At 39.2% G+C, this 15,186-nt stretch overlaps 1 protein-coding gene across 2 annotated transcripts; it reads left to right on the top strand.

Annotated features, from left to right (window-relative positions):
- Positions 1-313: 313 nt before the first annotated feature.
- LOC117810800 (cytochrome c oxidase subunit NDUFA4) lies at positions 314-9,540 on the top strand. Of its 2 annotated transcripts, XM_034680773.1 has the most exons (4): positions 697-1,112; positions 5,067-5,152; positions 8,297-8,360; positions 9,316-9,540. In XM_034680773.1, exons 1-4 carry the CDS (start codon positions 1,071-1,073, stop codon positions 9,370-9,372), a joined length of 249 nt encoding a protein of 82 aa, XP_034536664.1. In that variant the 5' UTR covers positions 697-1,070; the 3' UTR covers positions 9,373-9,540. The 2 variants fall into 2 exon arrangements, with proteins under 2 accessions (XP_034536659.1, XP_034536664.1); XM_034680768.1 differs by lacking the exons at positions 697-1,112; positions 8,297-8,360 and adding an exon at positions 314-681.
- The last annotated feature ends 5,646 nt before the right edge of the window (positions 9,541-15,186 follow it).

Raw genomic sequence — 15,186 nt, 5'->3', positions numbered from 1 at the left:
AAAAGTTTTTTACTAAATTACATGCAAATACTTCCGTACGCTTTTGGGATGTTTTACCAGAAAAAACGAAGTAAGTTGACTTTAAAACATCAATGTTAAAAGTTCAAAGCGATCCATTCTGTTACTCTCGATCCCAGTCTGGATCAAAGCGACAGATGGACTGATTTGCAGTCCCTGGAGCGACAACACTTGCTTCTAAAAATGCAACCACTTTGCCTCATCCACTTAAGCATGATAAATGATGAGAAATCTAAGGGCACCTTAAGTAAGGAATAGTAATGACCTCTGCGTTTTGCACAGCATAGCATTTTGGTGTTAATTGCATTAGGATGCAAAGTGTTGTTAAGGAACCTGAAAGGTCTGCAGGCGCTGCATCAACGGCTAATCAATTGCCATTATCATGCACTGTACAAAGGTTGCGACCCGAGGGACGTGTTGGATGCTGCTGTAACATCCCTCCTATTTACACTGAAGATGCTCTGCAGAAACAGCACTGTTCATTGCTGCTGAGGGATGATTGAAAAGTTTGGAGTGATGGTTATCTTTGAAAACAACAATATAAGATGAAACTTCCCAACACAATGACTGCACAGGGTGTGCGGTCTAACACAAAGCCATTACAAGATACTACAAGGCTGCCCAACTGCTGCACTTCCAGGAGTAAATGCTTGAAAAATGACAGTGAGTATCTGTTGTGGCAGCACAAATCTGGGTTTCAGTTTGCGCTGCTTTGTTGTTGATGTTGTGTAACTAAACAGTTTAGGACACTGAGTACTCAATGAGCCTCACTGGAAACATAGACTGTCCTCAACAAATGTGATTATGAGGATTAGTTCTGTCTCACCCTATTTCCCCCCACTCCTCCCTGTCCCCTCTGACCCTCTCAGTCATCAGAGGGAGGGGAGGGAGGGACAGAGTGGGGGGAGAGTTGGCAACAAGTTTCACTGCACTGGACAAACAGCTCTTTCTATAAAACTACTTTCACATGGAGCAGTGTGTAAGACTTTAACTGTCAGTTTGTTTTTGTTTTGATTTTCTACATTTGCAACTTTTTTTAAAGAACAACAAAGATGATTAGGACCATGTTTCAACATGCGAAGAAACATCCAGGGGTGAGGTTGCATTACAGTCCTTTATGTAATGGTCCCTGTGAGTACTGCTGTGAATTAGCTTAGTTTTATGCAATTTCATGCTTATGTAGAGATTTTCTGGATTAGTTTTCCAAAATGTTAAATATAGATACAGCTTATACATTTTGGATTACAAAATTGATATTGATACCTTTTTGAACATAACCAATATCAAAAATTTAGTCGACAAAAAGCACAGAATATAAAGAGAAATTATAATGGATCAACTCGTTAAAATGTTAATTTGTTGCCATGTTACTCAGGTCAGAAACAAAAAATTGTGGCAAAATATTAGCCAGACCTATTGACAAATATACATTATTATGATGATTATTATCACTAATATAAGAGCTATGTTAACTGAATAAAAAACTCATAAGGGACTGAGACCATTTTTACATTTGCTGTCAACATTGTTAAGTATACTTAAAAAAAATACAAAATATTTACTTGTTTGTCTGAAACTTTAAACAAGTACTGTACCTTCACATTACTACATTGTATTACTGTCATCTTAATTTGCTTTATTGCTGACATAATAAATGAAGAAATAAAGAAGAAAAGACACAGAGGCTGTCAGTGCTTGTTTTTCCCTCTTGCCTCAGAGCTATGTGGAGGGTGACCCAAATTCATGGATTGACAGAGTTAGCTTGGCAGAGCACCAGAAAAAGTAATAAGGGCAGCAACAGTATCGAACTCCAGCGAGTATAAAACACTTCCTATATCGGTCAGGCTGAGTGGTAGAAGGTGAAACACACACTTCTGTGAGAGGGTATGAAGATATCAGCACCAAAGAGTGGACAGCTCCCTGCAGACAGGCCTGTCCTGCTGTTTACTGTTTACTGTTTACTGTGTGTGTGTGTGTGTGTGTGTGTGTGTGTGTGTGTGTGTGTGTGTGTGTGTGTGTGTGTGTGTGTGTGTGTGTGTGTGTGTGTGTGTGTGTGTGTCCATGCTTACTTGGGTATGTGTGTGTGTGTGTGTGTATGCATGTATCAGTCATCAAAGCTGACCTGTTTCCAAGTGCTTGTGTGTGTTTAAGCGTAGCTGTTTGTGTACTTTAATTAACAAAGCTGAAGGTCTGCTGTCAGTGTGGAGCAGCATAGGGTGCAGCTGAATATTCACATGGTCATGTGTATGTATGCATTTGCAACTTTGGAGTCAGGAAAAACCTTTTTCCAAGTATTACTTTGAGAGGCTGAACACTGCAAAGTAATTCAGAAAACCTAAGATCCATTCTTCTAGGTGAGCCCAAACCATCAAGACATAAGACAGTCCAATACAGTGAATAGCCAGTTATGAACTGGCTCATTTAAAAAAGGACACTTCCTAAGATCTAATTTTTCAAGAGTATAAATAGAAAACAAATAAAAAATGTACCACTGGTTTCAGTCATAGCCTGTATAATAAATAGACGTGGTATTCTTGACGTAACCCATCTGTTTTGAGCGCTGTTTTGAAGCCTATCGTCAGCGGGAGCCATATTGAAATGCTGAACTCAACTTAACTTCTGTCAAGCTAATGTGAGGTAAAGAGGCAGGCTTTGAGCCTCCTAGCCAACAGCTAGTGTTTCCACCTGTCAGTCAATTCAGCTGTGCCTCTCATTATGGAAACTTGTAATCTTAGTGTCTTCAAAATTGCCATGTTATGAAAAAATTCACCCCCCTGTACAGTGTGCCAATCGAGAAATTAGCTTTTCAGACTCATTTTTTGTACCAGGCTGTAAACATGTTTATTTCTGCAGTAAAGACCGCCTTTTTTTAATTGGTGTGTATGTGGTTTCCGGTACTTCCGGAGCCAGCCTCAAGTGGACACTCGAGGAAGTGCAGTTCTTAAACACTTCCACATTGGCTTCAATTCTCGCAGTTGGAGGTTGGCTCTTGATTTCAGCATGTCTAATATGAGTTTACGTGGTTGCAAATTTTGTTTTACTCATTCAATATTTTACAGTTTCAATTGTTATATGGAATAAAAATGATTAAATGATCAATGCTGGAAATAAGCTACTATTCAGCCTGCTGTGGTCTTGATACTCCAAACCAATCTTTTGATAGGACTCTACTTTTTAATTTTGAACCCGAGACTCAAGTTTCAATGAAAGGTTTTTTCCATACTGATGTTTTAGAAAGGATGCAATTTTCTGAAATGATTCCCAAATACAACAATATAAGTCATTTTACAAATTAACCCCTGTTGTGCCTCACTCAGATATGCCTCAGTGCATTTGCTTTGAATACTTTGTATTTATTGCTGCAGTTTTCTTACCACAGCTTTTTCTCTGTTTAAGGTCAATTCTGTTACTGTGGAGAAAACAGCAAGCACTTTGCTAGTCTGCCCATTTGTAAGGCTGTATGTCAAAGGATATGAGTCCTAGTTTATATTTAATTTGCGATGCTTACAGCTTTGTAGAAATACTTTCTTATTTAAGGAGTAAGGAAATCTGCAGTACTTTGTAAAATAATGTGTAGTGAAATAAAGTATTCAAAAGAAGAGGTTGATCGAGTATTACAGGTTGGGCTAAATCACAATCACTACTTTCTAATCTCTCCAGCCTGCAGCTGCAGATCACCAGCATGCTGCGCTGAGTTGTCTTTGCTTTGCAGATTCAGTTTTTCATTTGGATAATCAAAATAGAATCAATTTAGTATTCAGGAGCAGAAGAGTCCTGGTCAAATAACAGCATAATCTCTGACTGTATCCGTAATCAGAGTCCTAACAAATCTAATACTGACAGCACTTAGCTGTCAAACTGCGTGTTGGCACTTCGGCATCTGTTTACTTGAGTTCAAGTAGAGAGTTGTCAAGTTGTTGTTTTTGGGTGTTTTGAGTGTGTAGCAGAGGAAAGTGCATTTTCTTCATGTCTCTACAGCAGTTTAAAGGTAGCGAATATCAAAGTTTTATCACGAGACGTTCTCCTAATCAACTACAAAGCAAGTGGCGACGCAATCAGACAGAAGACAGATGTCTGGATACAGCTGAGCAGAGACATCCTTCAGTTCAACCTGATCAAACTGTCAGCTTTCTACAGCTTCACTGGATCTGTGTGGGCTGAGAACAGCTGTTCAGTGCTGGCGTGACTCACTCTCCCGCTCTCTCTCTCCCTGTCTCATACACACAGATCCTCATAGCAAATATGTGGCGGTAAAGTGTTGATGAATAGATGCTGCGCGGTGAGAGGATTGACGCGGCTAAGCTTTGGCTGTTTAAGATGACATATCACATTATCCCCCTGTCCCCTTAATGTGCTTTTCTATTTTAATTCCTGTCATCATCGCAGCCCAGAACATCAAATAAAGCATGTCTACGACTGCATGCGTGTGTGTGTGTGTGTGTGTGTGCACTTTCAGGTCTGTGTGTTTAGGCGCTCAGACCTGCATGTTTGTGTGTCTGGCTCTGTGTGTGTGTGTGATGCTGTCGCTCAGTCTGACAGGTATAGTGTAGAGGAGGAGAGGCTGGCACACACTCGCACAGACACGCAGCAGCTCTCTCTTCCACCGCGTCCTTGCCCGCTCAACCCAAGCTGACGGTGAGCCGCCGCACACATGGCCTGGGCCTCATGCATATGGAGGAGGGCAGGGAGTGGGAAAACAGGAATAACAACTACAACAACTGTGTGTGCGTGTGTGTGTGTGTGTGCGTGTGTATGTGTGTGTGTGTGAGAGAGAGATAGAGAGATAGAGAGATAGAGATAGAGAGAGAGAGAGAGAGAGAGAGAGAGAGAGAGAGAGAGAGAGAGAGAGAGAGAGAGAGATAGAGAGTGTGTATTTCTCACAGGTGTACGTTCATGGTACATATCACAGTCAACCACTTGATAGAATCTGTTTGTTTACCTTCACGAGTCTCTGTGGTCTGGGTCTAATGCATTCCTCATCTGTTTCCTTTCCTTTCCTTCCCTTTCCTTTCCTCTCCATTCCTCTCCTCTGATTTTTTTTTTCACAGTTAATCCCTCAATTTTTCTTCCTGACCGTGGGCATTACAGGGGCCTCTCTCTATCTGTTCCGACTGGCAAGAGGACCTCATGTCACGTAAGATTATTTATCTCCACATCTAGTGAGAGTGGTAATCCATCTTTAAGTTTGAGAGATTTTTGGATTGTTCCTAATATTGCCATCTTTGGACCTCTCCTCTTCCAAATAAGGCTGGCAATAAAAACGGGTGTACTAATCCTAAAGGAACAAAGAAGTAGTATGACTGAAACTGAATGATCAGCGACAGCCTGGGAAAGTAAAACGTTTTTCTTTGACCAGTCTGCACCGGCAAGAGGTCTGTGTCTTCGTAGTACAACCAGACCAACATCAAGAGAATCCTCTACAGCCATGGTTCTCAAATGGTGGACTGGGACCAAAAAGTGGGTTGTCCATTTTCAGTGGGTTGTCAAAGTCAAAGTCTATAAATATAGCACATTCAAAAACAACCACTCCAACACAGCAGGTGACAGAAAAGCACCCTAAGATTGGTTGTGACCCACTATTAACTGACAACTTTCAAAAATGTTTGTTGTGTGTGATTGTCAATGAGGAGGAGGTGGTGGGTCCTGACAGCTGATGGTGTCATCAGAGTTTCAAAGGGCACACAATCTCCTGGTTTGATCGATATCTGTATCTTTTCACTTGAAGATACAGTTTGAATGAGGGCTTGTTTGTTTTGATAGGGGCAAGTATAAGGTATATCACGAAACAAGGCTGTTCTGGTTGAGGATTAGCGAGTTCAGTCAACTAAATGATTGAACATAATCACCCTCACTAGTTGGTTGCATAATTACTAGCCAGTAAAATTAGCATTAATTATAAATATACACTACCAGTCAAAAGTTTGGACACACCTTCTCATTCAATGGTTTTCATTTATTTTAATTATTTTCGATATTGTAGATTCATACTGAAGACATCAAAACTATGAAATAATCTGGTTTGGCCATAATATGGATTACAACAGAAGACAAATAGGGCTATCCATTGTGAACTAACCCTACCTCTGAACAACACAACTGATGGTCTCAAACACATTAAGAAGGCAAGTCATTCTACAAATGAACTCTTGACTAGGCTCACCTGTTCATTCAAAACCAATCCTAGAGACCTCATAAAGCAGATTGAGAGAATACCAAGAGAGTGCAAAGCTTTCATCAAGGCCAAAGGGGGCTACTTTTAAGAATCTAAAATATAAAACATATTTTTGTTAATTAAATAATTTCATAGATGTTCTTTTGTAGTTTGATGTATTCAGTATTAATCTACAGTATTAAAAATAATTTAAATAAATAAAAACCATTGAATGAGAAGGTGTGTCCAAACTTTGGCTGGTAGTGTATGTTTAATAGGCCTACATCTGGGGTCTTATGTTGTGTCTAAGCTGTAGTGATGCCACACACCACTAGCTGGGGCTGTAGCTCCAGTCAATGGGGACTGTCATAGTGCTATAAAGCTCTACAACCTGGATGTTAACAAGCACAGATGACAGATGGCACCTTGGAGTGCGGTGTGATTTGGGAGTGTTTTGATTTAGAAAATTGATATAAAGATATATTTACGCGTTGTCTGTTTAAACTGACATATAACCACTCGATCAAAGAACAACAACCATGTGGCATGTGGACGTCAACCTGCAAGGAGGACTGAAGGCTGTTGGTGCTAGCTCTGCTAATGTTAGCCACACTCAGCAAACCAATTTGACATCAGTTACTCTCAGACTCTGTGACTCTGTGTTTAGCCATCTTAATTACATTGCACTAATTTCTGGCTGCCTTCTTAGCTTTAGACTAGTCTGTTAGTCTGAATTTAGATTTCTGTAAACAAGTTTATAAAAGTTTTAATTTACAGATCCATTGCATTAATATATGCAACACTCTTCATTGACCCACAATAAAAAAAGGTTAAAAATTATATAAAATTAGAGGTTTAGTTATCCAATTTTAACTACAAAATTAACTACTGATTAAGTGACATGTTATTTTATATATATAATATAAAAAAGCTGAATTCTGGTAACTTAATCCTACTTTAGGGTTAAAATCTCTTAAATAGAATGTCTAAAACCATGTGGGAAAGAAGTTTTTTTTTTATGTTCCGTGATGTACAGACTCTCTATTAAGGATGGGAAAGGCTTGGTTGCAAACATTACAATACCCAATATATGGCACACAATAACGATAATATCTGGATATAGAAATTCTGTGAAAATTGGAAATTGCAAGTCAATCACGCAAAATTACATGATGACATTCTGCTCCTTGAAGGTCAAGTGCAGGATTAATGACGTTACCACCACTGCAGTCATGAAGTAGTGAGTCACATTGGAAGAGCAATATGATCAGAGTTCTGACTTGCAACAAAATGAAAATATCAATATTTGGCACCAGTATGAAAATCATTTTCGCACAACTCAGGACAATATTAAAAACATGAGAGCACTTTTCGCACTTGATTAGCTACACACCATTTGTTGAATCCTAGTTTACAACAAAATCAGCCTTCTGTAACAGACGCTGTAACATACACAGTGAACTCAGTGACTACCCATCAACAGTAAATGTGTACTGTTCACATCCTATTTTGGGCCACACTGAGGCACTTGTTCTGAGGGTCAGCCATAACGCGTGACCTCATCACCAGCTGGGGATGAGTGCTGTGGTCAGTGGTTTCCTCTCCCTCAGAGACCGGCCAGTGTTTGTGGTAATGGAGGGACAGGGGGAGACGTGCCCGCTCTGCCATCAGCCTCCCGATCTCTTTGTTTGTGCATTTGCTGCGTGATGTGCTGCCAGAGGGGGAGGGAGAGGAGAAGGATGAGAGGGAGGAGGAGGGATGGACAGACAGAGAACAGTGGAGTGCAGTGAAATCCAGACTTTGGTTAATGAACAGAGGAGCGCTGCCAAGTCCCTGGGCTGAGTTCACCTCATCTCATAATCACCTCGCTTTTTTTCTTTCCCCCTACTTGTGTCTCCATCCGGTATCTATGAATTTAGCTCTTTTTGTCCCAGTCCTTCTTCTGTTCTGTCCTCTATTCTCTCTTATCTGTTCACATCTTGGTCTTTTTCTCCTCCACTAGTCTTCCTTCTCTCTGCATCTTCTTGTGCTTTCTCAATTTCCCTCCATCAATCATGCTTTTCTCACACCCTGTCTTTATATCCTTCTTTTCTTAACTGCATGCTCTGAATCTCTCCACATGTGCAGCCTCTTGAATAAAAAGAACAACCCAGAGCCCTGGACCAAGCTTGACCCTACCTACCAGTACAAGGTACTCCTCTTTTCTCACATGGTTTGACCACGTGCCTGCTCTCAGCAATCATAAGGGTCAGGAAACTCATTTGGACAAGAATGGCGTCCTACCTAAATGTCCCTGAAAATCTCACATCCATCATCACCTCAACAAAAACACCAAAATAGACCTGGATCTATCACTACTGGCAGAATAATTTCAAATCAACATTGCCGCTTCCTGGCTTCCTTCTGCCCAAACAAAAGAAAACAAAGTGTATTTCAAAGCAAATTAACGCAGATGGAACCACAGCTTTTAGAGGTCTGTAATAATTTACCTTACCTCTCGAACAAGGCCAGTGCCGCAGACAAACTAATGAAAACACTAACAATGCTGACCCAAAATAGAGCAGAAAAACAACCAACTGACAGCTCCCTGAAGAGGAGACAAGGATGATGTGTTTTTAGAGAAAATAGGATTTTCTGAGGGGGTTTCAAGGCTACGTTGCTTTCTGGTGGAATGAAAGTGGCTGCAGACAAAAGGTCAGGACATGGCATGTTTAATTCTGGATAGCAAGGCAAAGGTCTTACATCGAAATTCCACTGAAGTCCAAACAATGATAGTAATGAGGAGGAGGAAGTGAGAGAGAGAGAGGGTGGATGAAAGAGGGAGTTGAGGATATTAATGGCAGACTAATCAAGAAAAACATGAGGAAATAATCACTGCCAGTGCAAAAGTGAGCATATTACTATCACACCATATATGTCCTCCATCCATCCATCAAGGTATGAGAAGAATAATAATCTGGAAAATACACATAAGTTAAAAGGTGCTGTAGTGCATTGCTTGCATGTACTTGTGTCTGCATTTGCACGACAGTTAGGAAATAAAATTAAGCGTTAATTTTTTTTCTCCATGCATTCTCCCAAAGACAGCACTGATGAATTTAATTTAAGCTAAACAGATTTAAATGTATTCCTCCTGCCTTCCACAGTTCCTGGCCGTCAACACCGACTACAAGAGCCTGAAGAAAGAGGGTCCTGACTTCTAAAGGTCCTTCACGTAACTCCAAAGACACCAAGTTTGAAATGACCTCCTGCTGTCGCGTCAGTGATGTGAAACGTCTTCCTGAGCGTTTTCTCAGCCTGGCCTCGTCCTGCACAACACCAGCTCTGAATCCACGCTGTAACACTGAGAACTAAAACTATTAAAGATTGCTTGAGACAGAGAACTGGCTCGTTTGTGCATGATTGTGGTTTATAAAGCTACTGTACAGTTCATTTTCTTCTTATTTACATGCAGGGGAGCTTCATCAAATATTTAACTCTGGGAAGATATTAGCCATAAAAAATGATGAATCCTCGAAGCAATAATGATGCATATGAGTGTTTATATTTTTAACTGAACCAAGGCTCGACCAGTGTATCTGTTGGCTGATCTGATTATCCGATACAAGCTGATCATAGATGCAGGGCAGTGTTTCCCACACATAGACCACACCTGGGAAGGCCTTATATTTTTCTACGATTATTGGAAACTACTAATCACCAATAATAATTTGGTTTTAACATTTTTGGCACATTCCTGGTTAGGGATGGGTTTCAAGAACCATTATATTTTTGGTACCAGTTTGTGATAGCTCAGTATAGAAAGTACTAACAACGCTCTTAACATTAAGCTTCAGTTGTTCACACTTCTATGTAATTGTTCCAGTTGAATAAACAGACAGTGTCAGTTAAGCAGCAGCCCGGCTTAATTTGCAGGGGGCAACATTAGCATAGTGACCCACAAGTCAAACCAATTTTCCATAGCTAGATGAGGGAAAATGACTCCAGAAAAACAGTAGAACGTCACAGAGGAGGACTAAAATTCTCATCTGTATACCAGTATAGCTTTCAAGCTAGCCAAGCAGTTCCACTGATAAAAACAGGACTTCAGCTCAAACTAACAGGAATCTTAAAGTGTTAAACAAGCAAATTAATACACTCACTGTGCTCCATGTCCATGATTTTCCACTTTAAATGAGAGACTAAGGGGGCTGCCGGTGGCCTAGCGGTCCAAGCACCCCGTATACAGGGGCTATAGTCCTCGTTGCAGAGGTGGCTGGTTGGACTCCCAGCCTCAACCATTTGCTGCGTGTCTTCCCCCCTCTCTACTCCCCACGTTTCCTGTCTCTCTTCAGCTGTCCTTAATACAACTCAAATTTCAGTAAAAAAAATTGGCAAAGAAATTTAAGTTTTGATTCCATGTGAAATTAAGTCGATGCACTTGCCAACATTTTTAGGTTAAATATATTTATTTGAATTATGTGTGCACTTTAAAAAGATTATTCTTTATCTATAAAAAAATTACATTGAAGCAATGCATCTAATTAAGTGGTAGGAAAATATCTTATTATTCACTTTTTGGAGGTTACTCTTGGTTGGGTCAGTCTTAGGGGAAACATTTACAAAGTTTCCTCATTTAGGAAAAAAAAAAGCAACATTCATGAGGTTGAAAATCCAGTGCCAAATTCTCATTGGTCCGACAAAGCTTTGTTATTGAAAAGTCTCTGGCCAAAGTCTTCAGAAAGAACAGATAAACAGTATAGGACACCTCACACAAGTGTTTTATTTCATGCTCACTGTTTCTTGCCTGCTACCTCACAAATAAGTATGTGACATTGCCATGCAAACCATAAGCTTGAACTTTGTCAACAAATGAAAATGCACTATAAAACAAAGAAAGATTGATTTTCATTTGCAAGTGATTAAAACTTCCTCATCGCAGCACAACACTCGCACTGCAGTGGCATGGAAGTCACACATGCGCACACATGCTGAGATAAGAAGCTGCACATGAAGAGGACTAAAATAGAAATCAGTCATGAGGAGTGAATATACACGTGGGTCATAAGGTTCTTTAAACCAGACTTCTGTCGGGAAGATGCAAGATCAAAATGACAGAACTTTCTGATAATGATCATATGAAGTAGGAAAATTACAAGACTCAGGGCCAGTATTTTCTCAGAATAAAACTTGTGCTGGTAAAATTATCCCGTATAGACGAGTTTATTGAATGATGAATGTTTGTGTCTGAGTTGTGGGTGTTTGTGAATTTGCTCTCACTCAGTACCGCCGGACACCAGACAACATATTATCAGTTCTAATGGCACACAAACTGTCTCAATGTCAGACCCCTGAGTTCTCCTAATACACTCCTTAATAGACAATCTATGTCTCAGACCTTGCGTTGGCCCATTTATGTGCGTATTTGCCCGTCTGCTGCTTTTAAACAGCAATAGTGTGATGACCTGCCCAGTGGGTATTGTCTGTTGCTTGGTGGTAATTTGTGTGTATTTGTGTGTTTGTGTCTGATGCACAAAACCTGCTGACAGGTAATAAGCCAGGCCAAAGCATCACACTGGGGCATAATCACAAGGTCACACACACACACACACAGACACACGCAGGGAGGGGGGCAGTTATTATCCAACCTGAACAGCTTCACAGGTCGTTGTGATTGCTTTGCCTCAGTGTGTTAGTATCAATGTGAGACTTTATGGTTGAGAGTGACGCACAGTAGCAGCTCACCATCATACAATTTATAAATTAGGAGCTTGGAATATACTGTTCAGTGTCTTAATAATAAATTATATAATAATGATTTAACATTTTTTATGTTCAATCAATCAATCAAGCTTTATTTATATAGCACATTTCATACAAATCAAATGCAACCCAAAGTGCTTTACAGCGATTGAAAAACAAGAAAGAGGCAGAAGTAAAAATGTGGCATGTCATATTTAGGGAAAATAATAATAATAATAATAATAATAATAATAATAATAATAATAATAATAATAATAATAATAATAATAATAAAAAATAAAAAAATAAATAAAAATAATAATAATAATAATAATAATAATAATAATAGAATTAAACAGAATAAAATAGAGACGAATGCACACCAACAGTAAAATATGTGTTATTAAAATAAGTTAGGATCAAAATTAGTTAAGAATAGAAATAGTTAAAATAGTTTTTAAAAGGTTAAGGATAAGGGTTGAAAATAAAACTAAGGTTAAAAATATCAATAAAAACTGAGTAGATAAATAAAATAAATAAATGAATGAATAGATAAATAAAAATAGAATAAGGTAACAGTTAAAATTACTAAAATAATAAAGCAATATTTAAATCAATATTATCCAGTAAAAGGTAAGTAATAAAATTGTTAAAACCTACATAAAAGCCAGACTGAATAAATATGTTTTTAGTTTATGTTTAAAAGTCTCAATATCTCTGTCAGCTCCTCTCAGATCCTCCGGCAGGCTGTTCCATAGTTTAGGAGCGTAGTGTCTGAAAGCAGCATCACGTTTTTGTTCTGCTCTTAGCAACAGCTAAAAGAGAGGAGCCGGAGGATCTGAGAGGCCTTCCTGGTTTTTACACTAAAAACATCTCTGATATGTAGTCTGGTGCAAGGCCATGAAGCGCCTTAAAAACTAGTAAAATAATTTTAAAATCAATATGAAAAGAAACAGGCAGCCAATGTAAAGATTTTAAAATAGGTGTAATGTGTGCTCTCCTTCTGGTCTTCGTTAAAACTCTTGCTGCTGCATTTTGTATTAGTTGCAGTTTGTTTATTGTGTTCTTTGGAAGACCATAAAGGAGAGCATTGCAGTAGTCTAACCTGCTGGTTATAAAAGCGTGCATTAGTCTCTCTGTGTTGCTCAGAGAGAGAATGTTGGATCTTTCATGCCATTTTGTGCCTGTCATCATAACAAACTTAGTTTCTTTTAAACTTGTCATGCACAAAAAGGGAGCTCTGCCTACATAGACTCATAAGACATTATGACCAACACCAACAAGAGAAACAACAGAATGTGAGCATGGACTGAAAATTTCTGTTTGTCTTAAGTGGACCCTTTGGTGCTGATCCCTCCCCAGGTTTTTGTAAAGCACAGAATTATTCTGATTATTTTAAAGAACTAAAAACACTGAGTAATGCAACTTCACATTGAATCAGTGTTTCTCTGACACTCTTCTGCAAGAACTGGATGTTGAGAGAAGGTTTGAGTCCAGCTGCCAGCAGCTTGATTGGAGGTACTCTGATTTTTTCTTTAGGTAAGGATTACAGTGTTACCTACATCTCAAACTGAAACCAATATGGCAAACATCCTGTTGGGTTTAGAGTTAGGGCAGGTGAATTTTTGTATCTCTGAACGTGATATATTGGTTTACAACATTTGAAATGCAATGTGTGGACTACTTGTTTGTTCTCTAGGGGCCCCATGGAGCCATTAGCAACACGCATTAGCCCGACCCTAACGGAATGTAAAGTTTCACCATACAGGGTATGTTTGCAACTTTTCTGAGTATTCAATCATGTTAAGCCCCCAAAAATGAGTTTCACATTGTTCCCCAATTTTCTGAGAAAATGAGTTGAGAGTTGTCAGCAAGAAATGTTTTAAAAACTCATTTAAGGAATATCATTTTCAAGAGGTATATGCGTTTTGTGTGATGCCTAACTGAACACAGAAACAAACATTTGAATCTTTGTGCTAATTAGCGAAATTAGATTTCACAGCCAAACTTCTGAATATGTGTACGGCCCTGAATAGAGCTGAATAACTAAATTCATATGGCTTCACCCGTTTGAGAGTGTCAACAGACTCACACAGTATTTTTCAAAACAGCAAACATTAAGTGGGACATGCAATCTCCATCAGGCTTCAGTAAGCAACAAAGTATGGCATTGTGTGACTAAGATATCAGCTTAACAAACAGGTTGTGTTTGTCATTTTTCTGCCTCAGAAGTTTATGTGGCAGCACTTTCTCAATAGATACTGGAGCAGTTGTCGGGGAGAGAGGCCATCCTCTCCTCGATTACATCCTCGCTGATGAGAAAGAGTAGATATTTTTAGATGAGGATTAATTTTAATGGGTGAGATAAGAAGTGAGTGGTGGGTTGGAGGAGGGACGAATAAATAAGTAAATAGGACATGCCGCAAAACAGGAGGCGCAGTGGCAGCATTAGGGTAGTGTGGCTGTTGTCGGGAGGCCCTGGGCAGATCCACTGATCCGCTGAAGATAGTGAGGCCTTTAATGTTTTCTCCCAGAGGTGCAACATGAAAATCAAAGAGCAAACCAGCGTTCGTCCATTACTCCAAATGAAGCAACCGCTCTTGAAGGAGAGGCTGTTAGGTTGGTCATTTAATGAAGAGTCTTTGGTTGGACAAAAGAAGAAGAATGTCACATGTCAGTTAATACACCTGTGACACAGAAGCTGTCACAGGTGTATTAACTGAAGTGTTTTCATGTTGTGAACAGACGCTCAGATTTATCTGGAAGTGAACGAAGATGTTCAAACTTGAGCTGTTCAGTTATAAAAGATGCTTTCACTGCATATTCTATTTTCTGACTCAGATGTCAGGAATGACTAACTTACTGGATTTATGCATATAGGCTCTCTTGTTAGCTTGCCTGTAAGCTACAATGCAGTGTTGTATAATCAGTCTTTGATGGATATGATCACAGCGATTTTTAGAAACAGGCTACTTAAACTATGATTCACAGCTTTGTTGGCAATGCTGAAGAATGTTTGATTATGTAAACTTTTGATACAGATACAGTACTTCATGTTAGGGTGCTTGTGTGTCAAACACAGAGTGAAAAGATGGAAGATGAATTGTTTGGTTTTTTTGTTAGTTTGTGTCATTTTTTTGTTGTTGGTTTTTTTTGGGGGGGGGGGGGATATTGAAGTATCCTCGTAAAAAATAATGGATAATTGCTGGTCTACCAGTCCATTAGTCCAAGTATTTATAATGGTTTACAACTCCCAAAATGTCTTACATGTAGAATTAATTCAAAAACAGCGGTCA

Source organism: Notolabrus celidotus, chromosome 1 (assembly GCF_009762535.1).
Source record: "Notolabrus celidotus isolate fNotCel1 chromosome 1, fNotCel1.pri, whole genome shotgun sequence".
NCBI classification, from domain to species: Eukaryota; Metazoa; Chordata; class Actinopteri; order Labriformes; family Labridae; genus Notolabrus; species Notolabrus celidotus.
This window is presented reverse-complemented; position numbering and strand designations above follow the sequence as displayed.